At 39.6% G+C, this 24811-nt stretch overlaps 8 protein-coding genes across 15 annotated transcripts in view; 3 read left to right on the plus strand and 5 right to left on the minus strand.

Annotated features, from left to right (window-relative positions):
- Positions 1–541, minus strand: part of LOC105286457 (neuronal calcium sensor 2) — a 101956-nt gene extending 101415 nt beyond the window's left edge. The window contains exon 1 of the mRNA XM_011351416.3: positions 93–541. The gene's annotated coding sequence lies outside the window, so the exon portion shown is untranslated. The remainder of the gene's footprint in view (positions 1–92) is intronic.
- The window catches only part of LOC105286458 (neurocalcin homolog), a 121042-nt gene extending 119865 nt beyond the window's left edge, over positions 1–1177 (minus strand). The window contains exon 1 of the mRNA XM_011351418.3: positions 536–1177. The gene's annotated coding sequence lies outside the window, so the exon portion shown is untranslated. The remainder of the gene's footprint in view (positions 1–535) is intronic.
- Positions 1178–1314: 137 nt separating this feature from the next.
- Positions 1315–3630, minus strand: LOC105286460 (myeloid differentiation primary response protein MyD88). Its single transcript, XM_011351421.3, has 6 exons — positions 3386–3630; positions 3078–3277; positions 2904–2996; positions 2692–2819; positions 2278–2606; positions 1315–2179 (listed from the first exon to the last, which is right to left on the minus strand). The coding sequence occupies exons 1-6, from the start codon at positions 3499–3501 to the stop codon at positions 1783–1785; spliced, it is 1263 nt and encodes a 420-aa protein (XP_011349723.3). The 5' UTR covers positions 3502–3630; the 3' UTR covers positions 1315–1782.
- Positions 3631–3784: 154 nt separating this feature from the next.
- Positions 3785–7717, plus strand: LOC105286528 (integrator complex subunit 4). The gene is made up of 7 exons (XM_026969938.1): positions 3785–4109; positions 4219–4637; positions 4789–5115; positions 5194–5458; positions 5605–6067; positions 6148–6637; positions 6738–7717. Exons 1-7 carry the CDS (start codon positions 4059–4061, stop codon positions 7474–7476), a joined length of 2754 nt encoding a protein of 917 aa, XP_026825739.1. The 5' UTR covers positions 3785–4058; the 3' UTR covers positions 7477–7717.
- On the minus strand, positions 7695–13501 carry LOC105286461 (nuclear pore complex protein Nup214). Its single transcript, XM_011351422.3, has 5 exons — positions 13172–13501; positions 12686–12982; positions 8389–12562; positions 8006–8180; positions 7695–7925 (listed from the first exon to the last, which is right to left on the minus strand). Exons 1-5 carry the CDS (start codon positions 13202–13204, stop codon positions 7898–7900), a joined length of 4707 nt encoding a protein of 1568 aa, XP_011349724.1. The 5' UTR covers positions 13205–13501; the 3' UTR covers positions 7695–7897.
- Positions 13502–13616: 115 nt separating this feature from the next.
- On the plus strand, positions 13617–15074 carry LOC105286463 (UDP-N-acetylglucosamine transferase subunit ALG13 homolog). Of its 2 annotated transcripts, XM_011351427.3 has the most exons (3): positions 13617–13754; positions 13867–14068; positions 14239–15074. In XM_011351427.3, the coding sequence occupies exons 2-3, from the start codon at positions 13982–13984 to the stop codon at positions 14653–14655; spliced, it is 504 nt and encodes a 167-aa protein (XP_011349729.1). In that variant the 5' UTR covers positions 13617–13754; positions 13867–13981; the 3' UTR covers positions 14656–15074. The 2 variants fall into 2 exon arrangements, with proteins under 2 accessions (XP_011349729.1, XP_011349728.1); XM_011351426.3 differs by lacking the exon at positions 13617–13754 and having other exon boundaries at positions 13789–14068.
- On the minus strand, positions 14726–17974 carry LOC105286462 (succinate--CoA ligase [ADP/GDP-forming] subunit alpha, mitochondrial). Its single transcript, XM_011351425.3, has 7 exons — positions 17804–17974; positions 16512–16747; positions 16221–16442; positions 16049–16153; positions 15787–15966; positions 15508–15642; positions 14726–15408 (listed from the first exon to the last, which is right to left on the minus strand). The coding sequence occupies exons 1-7, from the start codon at positions 17838–17840 to the stop codon at positions 15322–15324; spliced, it is 1002 nt and encodes a 333-aa protein (XP_011349727.1). The 5' UTR covers positions 17841–17974; the 3' UTR covers positions 14726–15321.
- A 435-nt stretch (positions 17975–18409) lies between these two features.
- On the plus strand, positions 18410–24781 carry LOC105286464 (E3 ubiquitin-protein ligase Arkadia). Of its 7 annotated transcripts, none has more exons than XM_011351431.3 (14): positions 18414–18733; positions 19191–19380; positions 19494–19932; positions 20162–20298; positions 20445–20560; positions 20773–20924; positions 21036–21154; positions 21350–21476; positions 21561–21795; positions 21876–22040; positions 22146–22343; positions 22427–22509; positions 22598–22733; positions 22801–24781. In XM_011351431.3, the coding sequence occupies exons 2-13, from the start codon at positions 19197–19199 to the stop codon at positions 22725–22727; spliced, it is 2085 nt and encodes a 694-aa protein (XP_011349733.1). In that variant the 5' UTR covers positions 18414–18733; positions 19191–19196; the 3' UTR covers positions 22728–22733; positions 22801–24781. The 7 variants fall into 7 exon arrangements, with proteins under 7 accessions (XP_011349734.1, XP_019889574.1, XP_011349733.1 ...); XM_011351430.3 differs by having other exon boundaries at positions 22814–24781; XM_011351432.3 differs by lacking the exon at positions 22801–24781 and having other exon boundaries at positions 18410–18733; positions 21039–21154.
- Positions 24782–24811: the final 30 nt, after the last annotated feature.

Consider the following 24811-nt stretch of genomic DNA (forward strand, 5'->3'; position numbering starts at 1 on the left):
ATTTTTGCCATGTGTTCACCGAAAACACCTGCACCGTCCAGGTGCAGACTCGGATCGAAAATAAGCCGGTGGAAGTAAGGTTATGGACTTACCGAACGTCGCCGGGCCTGGGTGTCACCATGCTCACGGGTATTTTCGACGTGGTCCCGACGCGGTCGCGCGTCTCGATGTCACGCGTGTCGTCGTCACACGGGGAAGGGGGGCGAAGAAGACAGGTCGAAAAGCCGGGCGAAGCCGTGACGGACCAGCGCCAACGCGTAGCGGACTCTTGACGCCCACAAACACGCACGCATACGCACACGTACTCGCACGCACACGCGGCGACAGTCGACCGCGCGATAGACAATGACAGGGGAGACGGAAAAGCGGGGAAAGCGGGGTTAAGTGCAAGCGACATTTTCAAAACAAATTCGTACAGACGCACACGCGTACCCAGTCACGCACACGTTCACGCATTCCCACGCACGCACACATACAGACGCATAAACGTAAGCATGCACTCACGCAGTGGTGCACGAGCGGCCAAATCACGCACCTGACGCAGAGGCGACGCGCTCGGGGCGGGAGAGCAGCGGGAGCGAGAGTCCGCGCACAAGTCGGTGCGATTGGCAGAGAGGGAAATAATAACGCAACACGCACGTCGTAAATGTACACAATGCGGATCGGGACGCGGTGCGGTGAGGCGTAGCGCGACGCGGCGTCGCGCGTTATGAAGGACGGGAACCGCGGTAGCCGCGTAAGTAAGCGGCGCGGAAGCGTCGTCGCACGCGCCGAACGCTCCGTACGTCGCGGCCGGCGCGCCCGGGCGAGCACCGGTCGGGTGTAACCTATGCCAGCATATCGGTGCGATTGATCTCGCGATCGCGGCGAGCGTGCACATCCGCGCGCGCGGCAGCAAGGGGAAGTCGCGAGCCGTCCCGCGAGTGACGGCCCGCTTCGCTATTCTTGACACGAACCGACGGATCGCCCGACATGAGACACGGCCGACGCGTTTACACGTCGTCCTACTGACCTATGCGTCGCACGTCGACCGGTTGTCGCGGTTGCCTGCTCAGCGAGTTCAAAACATTTCCGCGACACTGACTTGTGCTGCTGTCACGACCGCTGCCATATTGGAATCCCATTCCGCGATCGCCACCGATCAGGCGCGTACAGGGGCGCCGCCACGCGGGAACACGGCGGCAACTTCAAGAAAGTCACTATGCCGCGATCGCACATTACCAACGTCGCCGCATCGATACCGCAATCGGAGCAGCGCAAAAACAGAACTCGTTTATTATGATAAATGGGCAAGCAACCAAGATTTGCATTTGCGTATGCCAGTTTTTATTAGCGACGTAATTATTTCGTTTTGCAATTATACGATATTGTGTGAAACTCGTTCGCTTTTTTTTTAAAACAGGATTAAATCTAGTTTTTGCTTCGTGCGTTCTCGCGATCGATTCAGTAATATTGGACGTATCACATTTACAAAATACTTAAAATAATTAACAGTTAACTCACAAGAAAACTTACTGGAATATAATATTACAGAAACTAAATTGATGAGTTGTTTCTAACTTTATCTCTTAAGAAAATATACAAATGCTACGTTAAACTCTATACATATGTACATATACTTTCTTTTTAAAACTTCCTATGTTCTTAAATAGTTTTTTATATTAAATTTCTTAGTCTTTACACACTCGATATTCAATATTCTCTCTGTACATAAAATATATATTAAATGCACATAAAATGGAATGTGTCATATACAATGTTCTCACTATTAAAGATTTGCTATCAGATCTTCATAGCAATTTTCTCTGCTTTCCTTTTCTTTTTAAACTTGTTAAAAAAATGTTTCTTTTTCTCAGGTATATCTAAATCGCTTAAACTGTCCATATTGTCCACTGATGGTAAATTGTCCAGTTCTAATGACACACTGTCAAGTGGTTTTTTAATTAACTGGCTATTTTGTTTAGTTTGTTTCGCCTTCGAATTTCCTAAAGGTTTTATCCATCTTAATAATGTCTTATTCTTTTTACTATTATTATTCACAGTTTGCGTGTCATCCATTTTTGTTATAGCCACTTTGTATTCGACCTTCTCTTGTGAATTTAATGCTTCTTTTTCTTGAACTGCAGGCTGAGATATACGTTCGTCAGAAAAACTTTTTGCAGTTTCTTGTTTCACAGAGCTATAAAATTATAGATTATGCTCAGTTTGTGCACTTTCAAAATAATGGATCATTATGAATAAATTATCGCTATGTACGTATTAGGTAAATTATGTTACCTTGTAATACAACTGGAATTTGGAGCTTTTATGCTGTTGCTCAATTTGCCCCAAAAGTCGTATAAGCCTTTACAATTGTAATCCAAGTTATATATATATCTTAATTGAAGCGGCACTTCACATCTTTCATATATACATGGTATGAGTATTCTCTGTCGTTTCTCTATGCTTAGTGCTTGAGTAAAACTTAAAAGAAATTTGTTTGCTGAACATTTCAAGAAATTAGGTGATAATATAATAAGCAATCTGTTACATCGTTCAGATATTAATCTCATTATTGCATCGTGCTCAAATACACCGTTGATTAGATCTCGATCTTTTAAACACAGCTGAAAACAATAATATTATTCAGTTTAAATTGAATCTGTGTAAGATGAAGTCGCAAGCTATACGTAGCTCAGTTAGTTGTAATACCTTCAACTGATATTCTGTTTCAAGCTTTTCTACCATCTCGTTCACGAAATTAATATCCTCGTCCGCATATAAAAGGAATGCATCGTAATGCTGTACTTCTAAACCCTGCTTTAATCTAGAAATATCGGCTAAAACATGAATTGTAAGTGTGTATGTAATGTGAATGTAATTATTGCAGAATTCAAAAAGAAAAATAACTGTTTATTACAAACCTAAGGTAAGCATATCTTGATCTTGATCATTTACTTTATCTGCTGCTGTTTCAGCATCACCCTGCTGCTCTAAATATTTTATAGCATCGGTTTCTACAGCAACAAATTTTCAATCAGTAATTGCAATTATAAATTGCTAGAAATGTTCTTAGTAAATTATAATAAGTAATATACCTAAGGATGCTAGAGTCTTTTTAATAACATCCCATCTATCAATCTTCTCCATTATTTCTTGAAAACTTTTTATTGTGATATTTACATATTGTTTATCATTTAGTAATGTGAATATATGCGTTGTTGGATTATCGTGTGAAAAAAGTACTGACATAACCTCATTATTGAAATTTAACAAATACGCAAGGCCTCTGTAGTCCCTTAAAAAATTTTATATTATTTGTTTATTAATAATAATAAAATTAGCATGTAATCTTAAAAATAGGTAAGACATTACAAGCAGCTTGCAAGAAGCAAGAAATATTTACCTTGGCATATTGTCATCAGTTGGTAAATATTTTCTCGGATTTAGCAGCCTTGCAATAGTACCTATACTCACAGCAGAAGCTGCAACGAGTGGTACAATTGAGAAATCAATCGACATCCTGATCAAATTGTCCTCACAACTATAATCGAATAATTATTCTCGACAAATTATTTCACTTAAATTGTTGTACTGAATCTCAATCGGAGTAGACTGATGATCAACCATGACCATGGTCTGAGACCTTGTGTACACGATGCTTGACATTGGTCCAAGTTTTTGATCCGAGAATTGTGTAGCCAATCAACTTGCAGTCTTTCCATTAAAGTTACAAGTTGATTGGCCACATAATTCTCTTTAGGATCAAGAACTGCGAATTTCTTGCATCGTACACAAGGCTTTAAGAATACGTAGGACTTATCAGGTTAGAATACTGAATTGAACTAAATAAAAAGCAAAAAGTAAAGAAAGTGAAAATTTTGTGTTACGTCTCCATATCATAAATATTTATAAAAAGAGAAAAAGAAAGTGTATATTTGTTAGACTATACTTGATTTAATTTAACAATGTTATATTTGTAATATATAATATGAATAATTATTTAATCACTCAATAGAGAATACTTGTATTTTTATTATTTCTTGTATCCTGATAAACGGATAAAATATTCATTAAGAATGGCAGCTTTAATGAAAAAACGAGTATTAGCAGAATTTACACAGAGTCAGGTAATAAGATTGTCATTATATATATATATATATATATATATATATATATATATACATAAAATTCAGAGTAAAATAGTTGTTTCTCATGGGCTATAAAATATTTGTCTAGGTCATTAATGAACCACCAACCAAACGATTGAAGACTCTAAGACTATCATCGACGACTGGTACAAAGAGTTGTACTGAAAGTAGTTCGGCATTAGCTTACATAGAATGCCTTGAAAAATGCAAAAATGGAAATGATGCTTTACAATTTCTTGTTCGTATCTCGGATGCTATAGCATATATAGCACCAGAGGATGTGCCTATAGCTGTAAGAAAGCTGGCAGAAAGATTCGCCGTTGAGAACGAAGCTACAATTAGAGCCAAGATATTTTTGGTGTTCGCTGAATTGGGAGAAGTGACACCCGACATAATAGAAAAGGCGAAAATTGTGAACGAGACAGCTGAACTTCTAAGAAATGAGGAATCACACAGAGTAAAAAGTCAAGGATTGGCAACATTGCTAAAGTTGGGTGATTATCACAGGTACATGTATTATATAAAAATTATCATTCTCTGTTTCTCATTTGTTTCTAAGGGATAGTTCCATATAAAATAAAGTGTATACCTTTACCCCTTAATTAAAATCAGAAAGAAAAATATTTTATTAATAAATAAATAAAAGAAATATTTTCAGAACTTTAGTATTGGAAGTTGCACAGGAGCATCTTCCAGACACATGGCATGGTGTTCAAACACGATGTCTTTCTATCATTGGACGTTATTTAACAGCAAATACTGCTGATGATACTTTAACATTAATTGGTAATTACGCCCGCTCTCAAGATCCCAGGGTTCGTGCCCAAGCTTTTGAAACCATGGCAGAACTGCATTCGCACAGAGGTTGCAGACTGCCAGCGAGTTTCTTCAAAGAAGCTTGTGCGGCTCTACGTGACGATTATGAAATTGTACGTCGGGTTGTTCTGAAACTCATTTGGCTTTTGGGCAGAGAATATCCAGAGAAGTTAGTAACGTAATTATATTTATAAATGCGTTTTATATATTAGTCATTGTTCTAAAGCTTTTCGATATATCTTTACAGTATCGTTATTGGATCGGATGGGGAGGATATACGTATGATAGACTGTGCTTTTTCGCAAATTTGCAGTCTTATGGGTGATTTGTCGCCTCGTGTAAGAACCTCGGCGATGTCCCTTTTAGGAACAATGAAAAGCGTATCGCGTCGTTACATAGAACAAGCGTTAGACAAAAAGCAAAAGATAGTTGAAGCAGACAGACCGGAAGTTGAAGAAAAAAGTGGATCTTGTGGGGCATTTATTCATGGCTTAGAAGATGAATTCTTGGAGGTATTCCATGGATTACATTGGATGTCGAACCGAGTTTATTTTTACGTTTTAATCAATTTGTAATCAAAAATTAATATACAATTGAATTCCGCGGCATTTGCTATTTTTCCTACGATTTATTAATCCGAAAATAAATTTTGTTTCAGGTAAGAACGGCGGCCGTTGAGGCACTCTGCACGCTTTCGTTGGAACAACCGAGTATAGCTAGAACTGCATTAGATTTCATGGTCGACATGTTCAACGATGAGATTCAGAACGTCAGGCTGAGGGCCATCGAATCTTTAAGAAAAATGTCAGCAAGTGTAACCCTGCAGGAAGATCAGCTGGAGACAATCTTGGGTGCACTGGAAGATTTCTCGGGAGAAGTGAGAGAGGGGTTGCACTCCATGTTGGCTGCGAGTCATCTCGCCACCACGAATTGTCTCTATATGTGTGTGAACCGTTTGTTAGATAACTTAACGCGCTACCCCCAGGACAGAGAAAGCATTAGGAATTGCTTGGCAGCGTTGGGCGCGTCGCATCCATACCTGACACTACCTTTAGTGCCGCAACTTCTCGGTCGACATCCCTTCTTCGACACACCCGAGCCAGATGTGGACGAACCGTCCTGTGAGTAAACTTTTTATACGATCTTAGTGTGTAAGACAATCTTTACAGCTGAATTTAATACTCTTCATTTTTTATGACAGATGCAAGCGTGCTCGTTTTGATATTCAACGCGGCGTTGCATTGCCCAAGCATGCACGCTCTGTTTACGGAGCACGCTTCCAAGCACTATCATTATTTGCGCGATACAATGCCGCATTTGGTCCCGCGATTGCGGCCAGCGCTCACGAACGGCTGCGGGATTAAAACAGAAGACATGGATAACGAAGAGAGCCGAGATCAACGCGGTCGACAATTTTTAGAGAAGATGGTGATTGGAATCGAGAACGCCAGACCAGGGGGCAGAGTACACACGCAGCTTTTGGAGGCCGCAGCTATCGATCTCGATTGCTTGGCGGAGATGGATCATCACATGGAAGGTGCAGCGCGCTTCACCGCCTTGTACATTCGATGCCTGCTGTTGTTGAAGTCTGTCCTCAAAGAATTCTCCGTGTCGTCGACGACGTCGATTTCAGCGAGTCCAGTACCGAACACTAGCAATAATGTGTCCATTCTTCTTCAGCATACACAAAAGTGCGTATTATTGATATATCTAAAAAGCAATTTTGACATGTTCTATATAATGCTAATTAAGAACAAAAGCTTAGAACATCGACATGTCTCGTGTCTTTAGGCTGCAACGTTTATTCAGCGGACTCGGCGAGAACGAGATGATTCTGGCTAACGATATGTGGTTGAAAGCATTGGCTATAGAGTTGGTCAGGATAACAAAGGGCGCGACTCGTAGCGCGTTACCGTTGGCCCGCCATTTCCTGTCGGAAGCTGACGCTTTACCTCAAGATACATCGAGATTGCCGCCGTTCTCCAGGGCGCTGGTCCTACAGATACCGACTCTGCCGGACGTAAAGCCAGGTTCCCTGATGAGGCTCTTGCTCCCGTTGCTGCTGACGCCGATGGTGCAGGGAGAGGAACGACTGCCCAGACCGTCGGCGACGACGCGCTTCTGTCGCGCACAAATCGACGAGCCGAGAAGCGACGCCGACGCAGCATTGAAATTCACCGGCGGTCTTTTACTGGGCATCCCCCTGAATGCCAAAATATTGAATCTACGCGATCCCAGTACTCTGCGAATAAAGCTCAGGCACCCGGATCAGCAGGTGCAATTACTGCTACCGCGACAGTCAGACCTACGTATACAACAAGTCGAACAGAAGGATTACAGATTGCGAACGACAGTTCTTCTATCCCATCAAGTATGGATGGAGCCCTGCAACGTGGAAATTTCTTTGGCACTACTGGCACCTTCGTCTTCGATTTGTACGCATCCTCCCTTAGATGATCCGTGCGTGATTGATCTGTGTAAACCTACCAAAGTGTCAATTGCACCAAAAGCCATCAAAAGAGGTATATGATTGTATTGTACAATAATTACCTTATATAGAGTCTAGATGTAGATTATAGATTAAGATACAATATTTTCCATATGATTTGTTGTTAATAAAATATATAATTTAAGTGAATTTACCGATTTGTATCGTCAAAAAGACTTTATCAAAATTTTATTGTACGAGAGAAGTCGATGGAGCGTTTATCGGTGGAGCGTGGAAAATCAACTATTTGTACATTTTTGAATGAAAATGTTTTATTATAAAACCTAATTCTCTTTTCATTTATTACAACAGTACAAGATAGTAATAGAGCGTAATTTTGTTTTTCATAAAAAGTACATCTTCCTGGATATAAAACAATTATGCGATTGTAACAATATAATTCTTTATTCCTAATAAATGATGCATGATGATTTTAAAAGGTTTAAACCCACCACAATTGTACTTATCTCCAACTGGAAAATGAACTGCCACTGAAATGAAATAATTATTTGTTTAATTTCTTCCATATGATTTTTCTGCTTTTTTTCAAATTATTACAAGAATTACGTACGCAGTGAATGATGGTTTCTCTAGCTCTGGATTCTTTTGAGCTAAACTACCAAAACTGAGGCCACCTGATTGATTAGCTAAAGATTCAAAAGTAGTGTTACCCGCTACTTCTCCGAAAACTTTCGACATATTTTCCATCGTAGAACCGCCTTGCATAGCGGGTGGACTTCCAAATCCTGTTATACGACGTAAGTATAATATGAATATGCTTACATCTGAAGTTCATTTCTTCCTCATAAAATTAATTGAAGCATTACACGCATATTTTAATCAGATTTGAGGGAAAGAGTTAAAAAGTATACAAGAAAAAGTTGTTCGCGTTATTTTTTTTAGAACTTCAACTGTTATACATTCTGTGAAGGTTGTGATGTAAGCTTCACTTACCTATGCCGGAAGATTCGAATGCAGGAGGTGAGCCAAAGCCACCCCCGAAAACAGGTTTCGCGCCTCCGAAAATGGGTGATGATCCAAAGACTGGTTTAGCGCCAAAGGCAGGGGCTTGTCCGAAAGCGGATGGACTGCTAAGTACGGGTTGCTGTATGGGAGATGTGTTAGTCACGGTAGACCTGAAAACATTCGCGTCCGTAGCGGAAGCACCAGCTGCCACTGGTGATGCGTTGCTCGTCGCGTTACCAAACGGAGAAGCAGGTACTGTGTTCGTCGCTCCACCGAACATGATACCGCCGGGTTTCGGAGCACTAGTATCAAATATAGATCCCGATGTAGGCGTACCGAATCCCGCCGTGTTACCACCGAAAATGTTTCCGCTCGTGGAAGACAGCGGACTTGAGCCGAAAACTGAATTCATGTTGTTGCCTCCGAACATAGAGGTGCTCGAGGATGTAGCGGGTATATTGGAAAACACATTGGAGCCTGAGGTATTACCGAACGGTGTCGATGCAGGGCTGATTATCGGCTTGCCGAAGACGTTCGCTGACGCAGGTGTCTGAGCGTTCGGGAATTGTGTACTTGACGGTGAAGAGACAACTGGACTTTTGCCGAATGCCGGCGAAACTGCCGCCATCGTCGTCGTCACTGTTGCCGTTGTCATCGTCGTCGTCGTAAGACCACCAAATGAGATTGTGCCCGCGGATGTATTGCTAGAGTTGATACCGAAACTCGTGGCCGGCATACTGGTGATGGTAGTCTCACCGAACGTCGGCTTATTCAGCGAGCTCTGGAAAGGAGACACAGCGCTGCTGACAGGTGCCGCCGAGGGGATAGGAGTGATAGTAACGCCGCCAGATGTATTTGTGAATCCACTGAACACTGATGCCGTCGGTGCTAAGGTTGACGTTCCATAAGGAGGTGCGATCGACGGGAAAGCGGCCGCGCCGAAGGTAGTAGTTGTGGCAGGTAACGTAGTCGTTGCTTCTGGAATCATACTCTTCGCGATAGTTTGACCGCCAAATATCGGTGCCGTGGATAATGGGCTTGCAGCCTGAGCAGATATGCTTCCGAAATTGAGTGCCTTCACTTCAGGTGTGGTAACTTTTTCAATAATGATATTATCTGCGACAGGTGACAGCTGCGTTGATTTGCGAATGGAATTCGTGGATACGAGGCTAACAGTAATATTGCCGATATTTGTAATGGGTGTAGCAACGGCAGTCATCGTGGGAACCTGTGTTGTAGCAACGGGTGCAGCGGGTACAGCAGCGAAGCTCATCGAAGACGTGATGGTATTTATTTTTCCGTCCGCGCTGTTCGATGAAAGAGTCAACGAACCAGGTGATCCCAAAGCAGACGATAAAGCTGATAGCTTTATCGGTGCTGGCACCGATATTTGAGCCGTCGTCGTGGATAGTTCTGCAGCAGGAGCATGTGTCATGGGTTTCGAGGCGAAGGACATCGCCGTATCGAGGGCCATACTGGGGGACGTATTTTTCGCCAAATTCAGGGCCATGTTAGGCGTAGCAAAACTGAACGTAGAAGCGTTATCCATTTTCACAGCTGATGCTGCAGACAGCGATGGTAGATTACGAGCGATTCCCATATGAGCGGTCTCTGAATTCAGCGGATATTCCGTTGACAGCGCGTCCTTTAATAGTCCAGTCGAAAATAAAGAAGACTCTGGGGCCCTAGGGATATTATCGTTGGTCGTTGGCTCTTTATTGCTTCTGACAGTTGTATCCATAAGAGAAGATTTTGGAAAGAGAGCATCTTGAGATTTTTGCGTCGACGTGCCAAACGTAATAGACGATGGGAAGTTAATGGCAAGATCCTGTTTCGATTTAGATTGCGGTGCTACGGTAGCTGCTGCCACAGTAGGCTTTTTGTCCGTCTGTTTGGTAGAAATCGCGGCAGGGAAAGGAGCGGTCGCGGGAAGCGGCTTTTGTTGAGACTTGTTCTGTATGATGCCGTTGGTGTCGGACGAACCGATTCTTGCAACAATACTGTTCAATGAAGCGAGAGGATTTTGCGATTTGACCTGCTTCTCGACTGTCTGCTTGTTGGTAGCGACGCTTTGCTTAACAACCGATGATTCAGCTTTTGCCTTAGCCTCGGCAACCGTAGGGTTGAGGGATGCCAGGGTAGACAGCGTTGCCTTTAAACGATCCTGAATCGGTGACGGGTTCACCGGCTTGACGATTCTCGGATACGATTCGATGAGCAATGCCTTTAACTTGACTTGCTTCTCGTGCGTGAAACTCAGCGTCTTCAGGGCGATAGTTGTACAGCGGGCATCTATAACGTCGGGTTTTCCACGAATGGTAGACGACAATTTCGGTGAGCTCACGTGCAGACTCGCCATCGAGCGATTGAGACTTGACACATTGACATTATATGGTAATGAACGGTTGAGAGATTTCCATCGCCGCGAGATTCGCTCTAACTTCTCTTTCTCCTTCGCAAAAATCTTGTTGTGTATCACGAGATTCTGATAGACGAATTCTAAGCTAGGGATTTTCATCTTTGTCTTTTCCTGCGCTTTATGCTCCGACCATTCTAGATCCAATATCTTACCGACTTGATTAAGCTGCGACTGCGTGTAGTAGTACCATCGTTGTAGCTCCATTATTTTACTGTTTTCACTGCAGTTCCTACTGGTGACCTCAGCACTCGCTGCGTTTTTCGATTTCGTCTCTTCGATCCATGCAAATGACTGGAGCAATAAAGCCTTCAAGTACGCTATATCGCTGGACAAACTGTTCGTCGTGTCCTTTAAATCCCTCAGAAACTGTTCTATGACGGTGGATATCTCGCCAAGCCGCTTCTTCTCCTCATCCGTGCCGCATTCCCACACTTGCGGTTGCAGCCTGTTTCGCAATTCCTTTTCGAACATCGTTTGTTCCTGCAGAAAAGCTCGCATTCGTATGCCATCATCTATAGAAGCTTTCTGTTCTACTGCCTGCGACGAGCTGGCTTCCTTGTCTACCGCTAATTTAACTTCCGATTTCGCCGGTTCTGGCACTGGCGTTTCTTTCGGCACAATCGCCGGTTTTGCAACCGCGATCAACGCAGGCTTTTCATCCTGCGGTTTCGGTTGCTCCATTGGCTGCTCGACAGGTTGTTGAAAGAATCCTGCCGCTTTTAGAGACTCGCCAAATATGTTTGCCACGGCAGCGGGCTTTGGACGTTCCGGCATAACTTCCGGCTGTTTCGGACGTGGTGTGCTAGTTACCGCGGCGTTCATAGTAAACGACATTTCCGCAGGTGGTGCGACAGGATGCGATGGAGCTGGAGTCGCGACAATTTCCGTGGGAGGTGAATTAATGGCAGGACAGTTGGGCGCCAAATTAACCATGTGAAAACTACACAATCTTCCAGACGTTCCGAGTATGTGCAAAATGGGAACTGGATACGGCAACGTCGAGTCCGTGCCCCATGGTAATACATTAGTGGCCGATTTATCCACAGCTAGACCCACTGGGTAAATTTCTGTAGTTCTCATTAGAGGCAACTGAGCTCTGCCGCTGTCTACCAACTGCCATTGATTCCAATTTGCGCCCCCATCCGTAGTGCCCAACACGGCTATCTCGCTGCTAGTACTGCTGCCCGCTATGATAAGTCCCCACTCCGGCACGTGCTCGAAATAATAACGAGGGACGTTTTCAGCCTCCTCGGCATCGACGCACCCGTACGTGATGTCCTCGTAGCAGGTAAATATAGCGTTTGCCTCCCCCTTGGGCGCGTCGACGATGAGAACGTTGATGTGCCGCTCACTATTCGAATACGCGGCGCAGAACTGATAGTTGCTGATCCACAAGATGCTAATCACTTCTCCGATGGACGGCGAGGGACCCGCGATCGTTCGAGCAACCTTCAGAGTGTCCGGTTTCAGTTGTACGATGTCTCCGTTCCTGCAGCCCACGGCCACCTGTTTGCCCTTGGGACTCCATGCTGCGCACAAAGCCTGTGGCTCGTTTGACACTTTTGAATGTACAGATACTTTTGACACGGAATTTCCTTCTTCTACTTTTAACTGGAAACTGCCAATGGTACAGTCACTAGTGACGGTACAAAACATCGTAGGTATAGTGGGATTCCATCGTATGTCTGTGACATAACTATCGTGCTTGTTCGACGATGTTATCTCAAGTAACAGATTAAGATTCTGAAAATTATTATATTAATTAGTAACCAAGTACTCTAATTTCTCTCACATATCTGCAGTATTAAGCAAAACATGGTAATAAAATACTCTTAAAAGTTTTACTAAAACACGCTATGTGCATACATTTCTAGCTAGTGATTGGGCATCATATATCAATATTGTAGGCTTCTGTGCTATGGCTACTGCAACATAATTATAATCACAATTAATTGCAATCTTTGATATAGCGCCTGGCAATGGGAGTTCTATCTTCCATTCTGCGTTGTTTTCTCCTGCTGGTTTTAACACAGTAATTCTATCATCATGACCTATGTAAAGAAGTCCTCGTTTCTTGTCAGCCACGAGAAGATTACAAGCAGCAGAAATGGGAGACTTGAAATCAAATACTTGAGAGGTATTCGATTGTTTAAATAGAAATTCCTGAAAGTACAAAAACAACGAATTCCTTGAGCAGAGAATAATATTTTGAGGGAAAATGAATAAAGATAAGGTAAAGTAAATTTGTCCAACTGATTGCACAATTTTTAATAAAAATAATTTTTGGTACGACGCCGGTTATGTTACGACACGTAGTATGTACAATCCTTGTAATAAAATGACGCGCAATACCTGTACGTATATCGGATCCGGCGCCGTCTTCATTTCTGATTGTTTTGTGATTCTGTCTCATAAATAATTAGTAATAAATAATTTTTGTAATAAATAAGCTGACTGTATATCCCAACGTTTCAACCACACTTCGACACCAGCGCTAACTACCATTAAATATGATTCGCATGATAGCGTTACAAATTAGATCAAGTGTTCATATAGTTTATGGTTACGAGCTATGTATACGCCTGCTGAGAAACAATTATAAAAAACCTGTGTTTTTTAATTGCATGTAAAGCTATCGCAAGATAAAATAAGAGAGATTAGATTTTCTTCAATCTTTTATGTACCAACGTGGTATCGCTGCGTGTAAATGTGCCTCAAACGTGAAGCCACTCGAGAAATACGCAGCAATATGGCGCTAGCCATTTGTCAGATACGTCATTGGTCAATCTTCCTGCACGTTCTATATATGACTGTGCAAATCCGCCTGAGTGGATTTTTAGATGCTTTATCTAGATCACGTGAGAGACTCGCCTAGAACAGATTTTTTTCTACGCGAAGTTTTATGCTCGACTTTTTCAATTCAGCGTAATTAAATGTAAATAAACGACTTATTGATTCTTTTTGGATCAAATTCCCATTTCCACCTAAAAACGAAGTCAAACTGAGTTAATAACGTCAAGCGATCGCATTAATCGACCTGTTTTCAGTATGATGAATCTTTGCGTGTGCAGTGCCTCAATTTATTATACGGATAAATAAGAAATAGAGTATAACGTATCTTTTTTCGATTTCCGATGCATAAAGCAACACAAACGCGACGTAATGTCGAGTAAAACAGTATTTGTCACAGTCGGCACAACGAAATTCGATAATCTGATAACTACAGTGTTGAGTCGTGAAGTTTTAGAGGTAGTATGCATTTTTTAGCACTACTTACATTTCCTTCTTTTTTTTATTGTGACCGGTTATTTATTTTTTATGTTTCATTATTAGATTACTTGATATATTATAGCTATACAATATACACTAATAACAATAATAGAGTATATATTGCGTTATGATAATTATCACAATTTTAGGCTCTGTCGGCACATAATTACAAACACCTGATCCTGCAAATTGGCAGTAGTGGCTTAGAGCCAGATTGTTCGCCACGTTGCGGCTTCCATAAGATTGAAACTTTTAAATTAAGCCCTTCGATTGGAGAGTACATGCAATCTGCAGATCTTGTGATAAGTCACGCTGGCGCAGGAAGTGTATTGGAAGCTTTGGAAAATCGCAAACACTTAATCGTAGTGATCAATGATCTTCTCATGGACAATCATCAAGTAGAATTAGCTGAGCAGCTGTGCAAGGACGAACATTTATATTACTGTACTTGTCAAAATTTACTGCACACTGTACAAACAATGGACCTGGCAAAGTTAAAGCCATTCGTCAGCGATAAGAGTAAAAATATTGCTGGTTTTATCGATGAAATAATGGGGTTTAGGTGATGACGCAATATTTTGCGTAATGATGACCGGCTGTTATACATTGGTTATTTGCAAACGTCAAGTAGCTCAACAAGCAGTAATATTATATATATTTCAATTTTTAACATGTTTTACAGTAAGGATACATATTTCACAAAACGTAAATTCATTACTATAGTATATTATATATGTTCGATATAATTTACAATACATTATATACTTAAACAACCGTTTTTCACAAAATTATGATTATATATTATAGAAAAATTGATAACTTCGTTTCGCAGCGTTTGCACAGCGAACCCGTGACAGATCAATGGCAGTTAACGTTTTCTTAGATAATTTACAAATTATTTTCGATACCTGTCACTGTTAACGCAACGGCTAATTCTATAAAACTATTATAAATGATGCTTGCTATTAAAATAAGTTGGCTTCTTTAAAAAAATATCAGTTATTTCCCTTGTGTTGATAATCAATCCGTAGCAGATAAATAGCTCTCTGATCAGTGTCTTATGGTAATAAGAAAAGCTGATATATCGCTGGTAAGCCAAGTAATCTCCATGCCTCAACGTGTTACACTACTATGTTCTGTGAGCCATTGTTGTATGACGTACTTTCAATTTATTTTTCCTGAAGATACATGGACAAGAAGAAAAACTACACAGAATTATAGTAGTGCGTGCTTTAATTACAGACCAACCCAAGCCGTGTCATCTCCTTCAGGAGCTCATTGCCCATTTGTGCGGGACTCCTTGTCACTATCACGCCAGCCTGATAAACGAAGCTCGTGTACATTATCAACTCATTACAAACATTATTTCACATTAATGGAATGAGGGATGAAAAACAAGTGTATGATTTAGTCGCTACCTTCTCAAGTGCATTAATTTTATCCTGCGCGCCACCCTTTCCTCCCGAGATTATGGCACCAGCGTGTCCCATCCTTCGTCCGGGCGGTGCGGTGATTCCGGCAATAAACGACACCACAGGCTTAGCCTTTCCACCCTACGGCACGTGTGATACATTGTAAAAGAGAATACATAAAAATTCGATATACTATAATTAGCACAAGGTCTCCGGAATGAAATTATAGGATTTGGGTAGGATGGGCTGGGACATGGATACCAGTAGTATGGAAGAGCAACCAACGGTATTCTTCTCGATGAGGTACTCTGCTGCCAATTCTTCTGCACTGCCACCAATCTCCCCTATCATTATGATACCGTCGCAATCTGGGTCGGTGAGGAATACGTCCAAGCAGTCGATGAAGTCAGTGCCGTTGAACGGATCGCCACCGATACCAACACACAACGTTTGCCCAAGGCCAGTCTGGAAATATAAAACCATTGCTGTAATATATTTATTCTACTGTACGATACGTGAACAGGCGTAATCATTTGCAAACGCTTACAAGGGTAGTCTGATTCACAGCTTCGTAAGTTAGAGTACCAGATCTTGAGACGATACCGATCTTCCCCTTTTGATGTATGTGGCCAGGCATAATACCGATTTTACACTATAACATCACGTAAACGATTTAAGTCATATTTTAGTTTAATGTCTAAAATTATTTCGACGCATACCTGTTCGGGAGCGATTATTCCAGGGCAGTTTGGACCGATTAAGCGCGACTTGTTTTGTTCGAGCAACCGCCTCTTTACTTTGACCATGTCGTGCTGAGGAATACCTTCCGTAATGCAAACAATTAACGGCATTTCGGCGTCAATTGCTTCCATGATAGCTGATGCCGCAGCTGGAGGAGGAACATAAATGACTGTTGCAGTAGCTCCGGTTGTCTCTTTGGCCTATAAAAGACAATAACTAATTTAAGTATCATGAGGGGTAAATAAATATAAACCAGTAGCAGTACTCACCTCCTTAACTGTTTTGTATACTGGTTTTCCAAGATGTTCCGAACCTGCCTTCTTAGGGCTAACTCCACCTACTATCTTTGTACCATAATCAAGAGCTTGTTGACAATGGAAAGTTCCTTGCTTTCCTGTAAAGCCTTGGCATATCACTTTGGTATTTGCATCGATTTTTAAATTCTTCCTAGTTTCCGTGTAATTAAATCTCACTTGGGACCGTAATAAACTACCACAGTTTCTGACTGAAAAATTATAGGAAAATTGATTTGCAATATCATATAGAATGTATCACTAGATTTATTAATAAAATGTGTTATATCGTTTCTGCTTTCTTTACAGTCCCGTTGCCTCTATTCTGATGACTTTTCTCTCATATACATGTACTCCACACATGAGTTATGTATATGGGAGCTACAGTTTAGTGCCAGTGTCAACAGCTATATTATATTAGTTCTCTTGGCAAGATACTCTCAGTAGCTTACCATTATCATGCAAGAGAAAAACAAGTATATATAATTTTTGGTTCTACCAGAAATCAAATCTAAGAACCTTTAGCTTTGTGAACTAGTATATCATCTACAATGCTTTGCTCTGTTTTAATATTTACTGTTATATTATTATATTGTCTAGTTAGTTAAAAATACAATATCGCACATAGTATTTTAATGCAGAACAAAATTGTGCATACAAAAGATTTCAACAACATGCAAATTAGAGAGAAAACGTTTTATGTTTACTGCCTTGTGTTATTCTTAGCAATATCAAATTTCAAGATTCTTGGGTCAAGGTTCACTTGTAATGAATCAAGAATGTAATCTGACATTTGCATTATAAAACAAAGTGATAGGCAAAGTTATTTGAAAAAAACATGTATGTAGCTTGAAGCATTCTAGGAAGCAATGTACATGAAAAATGTGATAGCGCTGACGCTGAACGCGCGAGCTATCGTCGCAGGAAGGGTCGTGATTATTATATAGGGAGAGCCATCAAATCATCCAATTGCTTCGCATGTGATCCGCGATAAGCGTACGACACTGTACACCGTTTTAATTAATGGAGCGCATATTTTGTAACAAAGTGCGACTCTACGATGATCGTGTCCTTTCTTATATAATGACACGTTATCATAAACACGGGCTGTCAGCATTATTTTTAGTTCATTCGCAGGCTGCACATGGCGCAACCGAGAAAAAAAAAATTGAAAATACGCCGTTCAAACGTGCGAAAGTCCAAATGCAGATCCGGGACGGCTCGGTGCACGAAGGCTGCGGGACGCACGAAACACGCTGGAAACTCACCTGAAAATTTTGAAAGTGTCCTAGCAGCCACAGCCATTTTCTAATTTGTTCTTTCCGCTAAGGAAGCAATGCTGAAAATTGAATTAACACGAGACCACCATTAAAATACTGTGAACTGACAAGAAGGTCAAGTCCAGAATGAAACACAGATTGCCAGCATCGCATGAAGCTGCCTCATCTGCGCCACGAACCTGCAAATGAAGCCAGAATGGAAAACCGTTCGTCGGCTGCTTCTGATTGGCTGATGAATGTAACTACTGCTTTTTTTTAATTGTATAGAATATAATTAGAATTTTAATTTTTAATTGTGGATGTAAAAATAATACGGTATTCATAGTCCATTCTTATACCGGGATCATCTTGAATATATCTTTTAGATACTAATATAGCTGTCTGATTGGCTAGCAAGTATCCAAGATAATTTTCAAGTCGACTTGATATAAGAACGGACTACGAATGCCGGCTACAGATCCTTAATTATGCAGCATGTAGGCATATATGTCTCCGAAGTGTTCGTTAAGAATGGGCCTTAAACTCGACATTGAGCTCTTCATAAAATAGAGATGTTGAAAAGGTAGTGTGCTGTACAATCAACGGAACTCGTAAAAATGAGCGTAGTTAACGAAAGGTACGATTGATGGTATCGCAGTTGCCAGATGTGCATTACCAAAGAGACGGTCTACATAAGTCCACGTAAATTCTTTTCGATTTCATTATCATTATTACTGATATAAGAAATTAATTGTACCCACCTTTTTTTACATGGATCATTATTTAATCAAATTCGAAGTGTCTTCATTTCGAAGGTAATATCGGCACGCGTGGAATACATGATATAAGAGATAGCGGTGTCACGGGAAATAAATCTGATAAAAATGACGTGGTGAAGATACGCTTATCGTTTGACGACAGCGTCAAGGGAGTTACAAGGTAAATGCACTTTCGGCGCACGGATTATTCCATCGCGGTATTGATCCAGGATTTTATCGCAAGATTACACACGGCAAGAGATCCCGGAGATACAAAGTGTCATTATCTCTTTAGCAGTATCCTACGCGAGTTTTCTTCCTGTAATTTGATAGTGTCTCGATAACGTCACGCGTAACGCACAAGCATTACTCCCGAGAATGCAAAATTTTCCACTTCGAGGTCAAGCCTGAACTGGCATTGTTGCTATCTCAGACCGGAAATATTTGTGCGTCGAGGAAGAGCATTATTATTTATCAATTTAGATATTTTTATGTGCACCCTCATGACCGTATATTTTAACATAGAACCGAGAAATGATAATTGTTTATTCCAAATATTTTATTTTGATATTGCTCAATCAAAATCTAGTGATCTATCCTGTCTGATGTGTAATGCGCTCGTTGTAATTTAATGAAAGAACAGAATGGAGGAAAGCACAAGTTCGGAGAATGTTTGGCACAAAGGTAAGCCTGAGGAACAAAGCGAGCTGTTTCATGGGGAATCTACGACTACATCCGTAGAAGCTAATTCTACATCGTTAGCTGATATATTTGATACAGCATTTACATCGACGGTTGATCCATCTCCGCAATCGCGGTTTCCCTCAGGTATATATGAGAAACTTTACTTCATTTTCATCACAAGTTTGTGCATAACAGATATTTTAACCATTTCTTTTGTTAGAATCATGTTAGTTTAACCGTTTACGTTTCGCTTCTAGGTAATGAAATGGAATATGAGCATTTATTTGCGGAAAGTGATATCGAGGAGTCAGACGTAACAGCTATCGGTCCTTATACGAATTCGGCTCGTCCTACTGCTTCCGAGAATAATTTTGTTTATGGCAATTATTTAACGCAACCAGATACAACTAGTGATTCACAAGAATATTGGCAACCTGATCTCCTAAATTGTAACATGTGCCAAAATAGACAGGAGAGGAATTCTAAGAAAGAATCGCCTACTCGACAATCGAATAATCCGTGTGAGGAGAGAGCGTGTGATAATTATAGGAGAAAGAGAGTTTTGCACGATCGTGATTTGACGGTTAAACATAAAACTAAGAAGAGTGAAGACCAGAAATTATTGAGTGGTCAGCAACCGGATAGTTTGAGTATAGCTGGACCATCTAGATTGTCAGAACATCCTGTTTCAAACAAGTATTTATATTGTTTATTAATATCGATTAACTCTTTACGGGAGCGTCTTGTTTGCCCACGTTCCAATTGACCACAGGCCAATCAAATTGCTTAGTTTGGTTGGGTTAAATTTGACTAATTTTATTGGCTGTGTCAAATTGCAACGTGGTCAATCGAGTCTCACTTTGTACTTCTTAATGTATAATTTTTTTTATTTCACTTGTATAATAATATGTTGTCTTCTTTACAGTGTTACGCGATCGACAGAGAACACGGATGTTTTACAAAATTTAGCAAGTAATAATGCCAATGAGTCTAATAGTTTGTATCATTCAGTTATGTCGAATGTGATAACTCCTCAAGAAGTGCACTCAGTACATACATCTCGTACGTTGACAAATTATATCTAGACCAAATTATTAGTAATTAGATTATTGAGTAATATATTATTTTAATTGCTCGGTAATCCTCTTTATTATCAAAAATTTTATCCCTTTTATTATCAATTTTAATCGAAGTTTTCTTGTAACTAGAAAATGATGATACACCATCGGCACCAGATTTGCAACTAGATTGGTCCTCCAGTAGTGATAGTGATGATGAAGATGGCTCAGTTGAAGTACTTGGAACTGTTAATCATAATACCAAAGTATGTATATTTTCAGGTTTAGAAAAATAGCTTGCACGAGATACAATTATATTATTCCATAAATAAAAGTTTATAATAAACATAAAAGTACACATTAAATTGCATAAAAGTACATGTTATATTAAATAATATAATACATATTAAATGCAGATTTGATTCAGATGTTTTTACAAACCGAATTTAACAAAGACACTGTTTTTACGATGTTACAGAACTCTTTAGAAAATACGAATGAAGATAATCGTACAGTCACTGTAGTTGATTTAACTGTAGAGTCCGATGAAGAGTACACTCCAAGAGTACACACTTCTATGCCAACAAATCCCGTAGTCACAAACCCATGGTCGGCAGATTATAATCATAGGTGAGTAACACGTTTTGCAAACAAATTTTCTAAAAATATAATAATCGCGAGGTGCTTCTCATTAAATTGTATACTCTTCTTACTGCTAAGTCGTGATGCAATCCTTTTCAGAAGCAATCCGCACTGTACGCTTGCGGAGTATCACAATCGTATGCGGCATGTTATGCATAACAGCCGTATGTATCACAATTACAGGATGCACGATCACTCGGGTTGTGGATCTGTAGGAGGTACAAGTATTTCATATCTTCAAATTCGTCTATAAACTATTAAAAAGTAATATTAAAGTATTTTATAGTATTTTTATATACTGTATGTGCTATAAAGTATTTTACAGCATTTTTATATATATATATATATATATATATTTTAATACATCATAAAGAAAATAAAATAAAATTTTTTCTCGTTATCATCGTACGCAGATGCATCTGCCAATGTAACAAGACCACGCATGCATCCTGTCCAAGAAAGATTGTGGATGAATCAACAGCGTATGCAGGAAGTGCATAGACGAAGACTTTACTTACACAGATCTTCGTTACATCACGGGTTAGTTCTAGCATTATTATTATTATTCTGCACTCTATCTGCAGGGCGAACATTGTGCATTTATAAATTCTTTAATTCTTCTAGTAATGCGGGACCATGTAATGTGCATTCATCGACGCAACACACCTGCGGCGGGAACGGAAACAACAGCCCTCCGAGCACTCGGTGCAACAATACAACGGACAGCGCAGCGTACACGGAAAATTATCTTCCACCCCCGATTTTACCGCAGCCGCAGCAACCCACCGTTTACAGTCATCCCGAGGCTCGAGGGCCGTCTAGTTTCTATAGGGCACCCTGCCCCGTGCTGCCTATAATCGTAATTTATAATTCTGCGAACTCTACGTTCTCTCATAACGTATCTTATAATTGGCAATTTTTTCTCATGTTGCTCTACAGGTAAATCCGTTGAGCGGTGTGGAAGAAATGGAACCAACTCCTCCAGTGATGTTACCCTCAATGCCGGTACATCAACATGTACATCATCACATGTATCATTACGATCCGCATCAACGGCCATCGCAACGCATGCACCACGTTCACATTAGTTTCCATCCCCATATAGTATGTTTTCTTTCTTTTTCTTTTTTTGCTAAGCATATTGCACCTTATAGTTCTCTAAACTAATGTTGTACGTAATGCATTTCGTTTTTCAACATACATATGCAGCAAGGATCTGGCACGCACGATATAATGCCGTTCCCACCGATGGGTCTGCCGGATTTGGTGTTGCAAGGAGCGCGTCACGTATCCACTCGACTGGACAATTATATGCGGATCGTTGATTTGCGACGTATGGCTCATATAAGTTGTGGGGCTACGCAGGAGTCCATCGAAAGCCACACATTCCCTCACAAATACAAACGAGTAAAGAAATATATTGACGCAGTGAAAATACGTTTAACATCTCTGCTTATTTATATTACATAAACAATTATCCTTGCTTGCAGGTAAAGAAAGTCAAAAATGGGGAAGATGCTATCGAAAAGTGTACAATATGTCTATCCGAATTTGAAGATTGTGAGAGTGTCAGGTAAGCTGGTGAGCCTCGAGCTTACCTTCAGCTTGCATTTACGATTTACTTTACGACTTTGTAACTTTGCATTCTCCTTTGTCTTCAGGAGGCTTCCATGTATGCATTTATTTCATATTGATTGCGTTGACCGATGGTTATGCACAAACAAGCGTTGTCCTATATGCCGAGTGGATATCGAGACTTTTCTCCACAAGGAGCTCACTACTTCGGCATAGTTTAAGGTTTCTCATATCTGCCTCTTTTTCAAGTATAATCAGGTAACATTTGTATGATATCAAATATTTCAAGATGATCCATCCAGGTGAAAATACGCTGGGTTACCACTACTACTATGGATTAATGGTGTAAAAATGTTATGGATAATCAAAATAATAACGAATGATGAGTTCCTCAAGAAGACGAGAAGAGTTGTCACCGTTCACAATTTTACGGTAGATCTAACCGTGGTTGGTTTTATGCATACTGATAATTATTATTATTAATATTACATGACTAAATTCTTTTATATCATATTACTGCTTTTATGCTAAATTATGAATATTCACTTTATTTTTATCTTTCTTATATAAGAACGCAAAATCTCTGTGTAAAAAAACGTACGAAATAATTTACGGTTTTATGGGAAATATATTACGCATAACTTTTTGAGTACGTGCCTAAATCTACAGATTTTTACAGTTCGGCAAATCGATTTGATTCTACATCGACGTAATGTTATATTTGTGATATACAATTACACATATGCATATATTGTACGCGTATTTGGTATATATCTCAACTTACGAGAATACTGGAATTTTTATTCTAACTATTTCATTAAACTGATCATGTAAATTTTTGTAATACCTGCATTAAATTTTATGACCTCGATATCTATATAGCAGCACATCTATTATTAATATCAATCTAACAAAATTAGCTTTTATCTAATTTTGTTTGTCTCTATTGACATGTATTTATAATAGGCTTAAATTTTCTATTCTGCATATAATATTAGCATATATCCGTAGTTACTTGTTGCAGATTATTATTCAATAATTTTCGACATTAGAATACTGTTCTATGTTGCGTTTCTTAAGCAATTTGTTTCATTACATATTTCCCTTCATGAATATTATTCAGCAAGTTAAAATGCAGCGTCAATTTAAATAAAACCGAAAATGATGACATAGACTTATATTGAAGGGCAATTGTTCATATGAATTCCTCCGAATACTATTACCGATGCTAAGCCAAAGACTTAGCTTAAGTTGTAAGCGTACAGAAATATCTGCATAGAGTGAATAAGCGATTTCGAATTAAAGATAATTGTGCCGTTGCACTTATAAAAAAACTACTAAAAAAATCACCGTACTGTCGGGCCTTACATATATTGCCACTCTTGTATATATGTTCTGTTACATAATAGAATCAAAAACTACTGCTGTTCTACAACAATCTGTAGTAAAAAAAAAACATTTTTACCATATTAGTATCTTCAGTATCCAAATTAATATTGTAACGCGAATAATTTTATTTTGTTAATACGTGCGATATTATAATAGATAGCATTAAAATATACGAGTAATATCATACAGGATTTCCTGTTCTGCTCCGGTTTGATATTTAATGAATTGAGACGGAAAACACTATTGATCGTGACAAATAGCTTCGTGAAGCTGTACATTTTTATTTTATGAATTTTATCGTTTGAACGTATAATGATCCCATATAATGTGTTACATTACTGATAAATGATTATTATTGAAAACATTTTTACACTGCCATGTAACAAATTACTACTTAACTACTTACCAGAATTAACTTTATTATTATGGAACGAATAAAATATCTCACGGCTGTTTTATTTTATACGATTTATTATATATAGGAAACACTCTAACAACTGTTTAACCGAGTACATTAATACTTCAATTGTTTAATTAAAGTGTTTCGGGGAGGTGGCACGTAATGCGTCCTATTTTAAGGATCATGAAAAAAAAAAAACAAGAAAGATACATTTGCCATATACAATCAAGTAGTTAGATATAATTCAATTTCTTATTTTGCAAAATAAGAACAAATGGGTATATAAAATACATGTACCTCTATATTAACTACATAATTATGACATATGTATATCGGAAAACAATAATTTTATATACTTTCATAAATAGTAAGAATTTATACTGTACATAATAAATCTAGGGTGATAATGCAAAATTGTATTGACTTACTGTTGCAACATTAGAGTAAACGTTATACAAAATACATGAATCATAAAAAAGCATTACCTCGTTTTAATTCAAACACTCAAATT

Source organism: Ooceraea biroi, chromosome 5 (assembly GCF_003672135.1).
Source record: "Ooceraea biroi isolate clonal line C1 chromosome 5, Obir_v5.4, whole genome shotgun sequence".
Lineage (NCBI taxonomy): Eukaryota > Metazoa > Arthropoda > Insecta > Hymenoptera > Formicidae > Ooceraea > Ooceraea biroi.

Coding starts and splice junctions, on each gene's coding strand:
- LOC105286460 (XM_011351421.3), bottom strand. CDS start 3,501: ATGTCGATTGATTTCTCAATTGTACCACTCGTTGCAGCTTCTGCTGTG. Junction 3,278..3,385: donor ACTGATGACAATATGCCAAG/GTAAATATTTCT, acceptor AAATTTTTTAAG/GGACTACAGAGGCCTTGCGT. Junction 2,820..2,903: donor TCAAGATATGCTTACCTTAG/GTTTGTAATAAA, acceptor TTCATGTTTTAG/CCGATATTTCTAGATTAAAG.
- LOC105286528 (XM_026969938.1), top strand. CDS start 4,059: ATGGCAGCTTTAATGAAAAAACGAGTATTAGCAGAATTTACACAGAGT. Junction 4,638..4,788: donor AAGTTGGGTGATTATCACAG/GTACATGTATTA, acceptor AAATATTTTCAG/AACTTTAGTATTGGAAGTTG. Junction 5,116..5,193: donor GGCAGAGAATATCCAGAGAA/GTTAGTAACGTA, acceptor ATATCTTTACAG/TATCGTTATTGGATCGGATG.
- LOC105286461 (XM_011351422.3), bottom strand. CDS start 13,204: ATGAAGACGGCGCCGGATCCGATATACGTACAG. Junction 12,563..12,685: donor CCCAATCACTAGCTAGAAAT/GTATGCACATAG, acceptor AATAATTTTCAG/AATCTTAATCTGTTACTTGA. Junction 8,181..8,388: donor ATTCGAATCTTCCGGCATAG/GTAAGTGAAGCT, acceptor GTCGTATAACAG/GATTTGGAAGTCCACCCGCT.
- LOC105286463 (XM_011351427.3), top strand. CDS start 13,982: ATGTCGAGTAAAACAGTATTTGTCACAGTCGGCACAACGAAATTCGAT. Junction 14,069..14,238: donor TGAGTCGTGAAGTTTTAGAG/GTAGTATGCATT, acceptor TCACAATTTTAG/GCTCTGTCGGCACATAATTA.
- LOC105286462 (XM_011351425.3), bottom strand. CDS start 17,840: ATGGCTGTGGCTGCTAGGACACTTTCAAAATTTTCAG. Junction 15,967..16,048: donor CTGTGAATCAGACTACCCTT/GTAAGCGTTTGC, acceptor TTATATTTCCAG/ACTGGCCTTGGGCAAACGTT. Junction 15,643..15,786: donor ACCTCATCGAGAAGAATACC/GTTGGTTGCTCT, acceptor CACGTGCCGTAG/GGTGGAAAGGCTAAGCCTGT.
- LOC105286464 (XM_020034015.2), top strand. CDS start 19,197: ATGGAGGAAAGCACAAGTTCGGAGAATGTTTGGCACAAAGGTAAGCCT. Junction 19,933..20,161: donor GAACATCCTGTTTCAAACAA/GTATTTATATTG, acceptor TCTTCTTTACAG/TGTTACGCGATCGACAGAGA. Junction 21,155..21,349: donor GGGTTGTGGATCTGTAGGAG/GTACAAGTATTT, acceptor CATCGTACGCAG/ATGCATCTGCCAATGTAACA.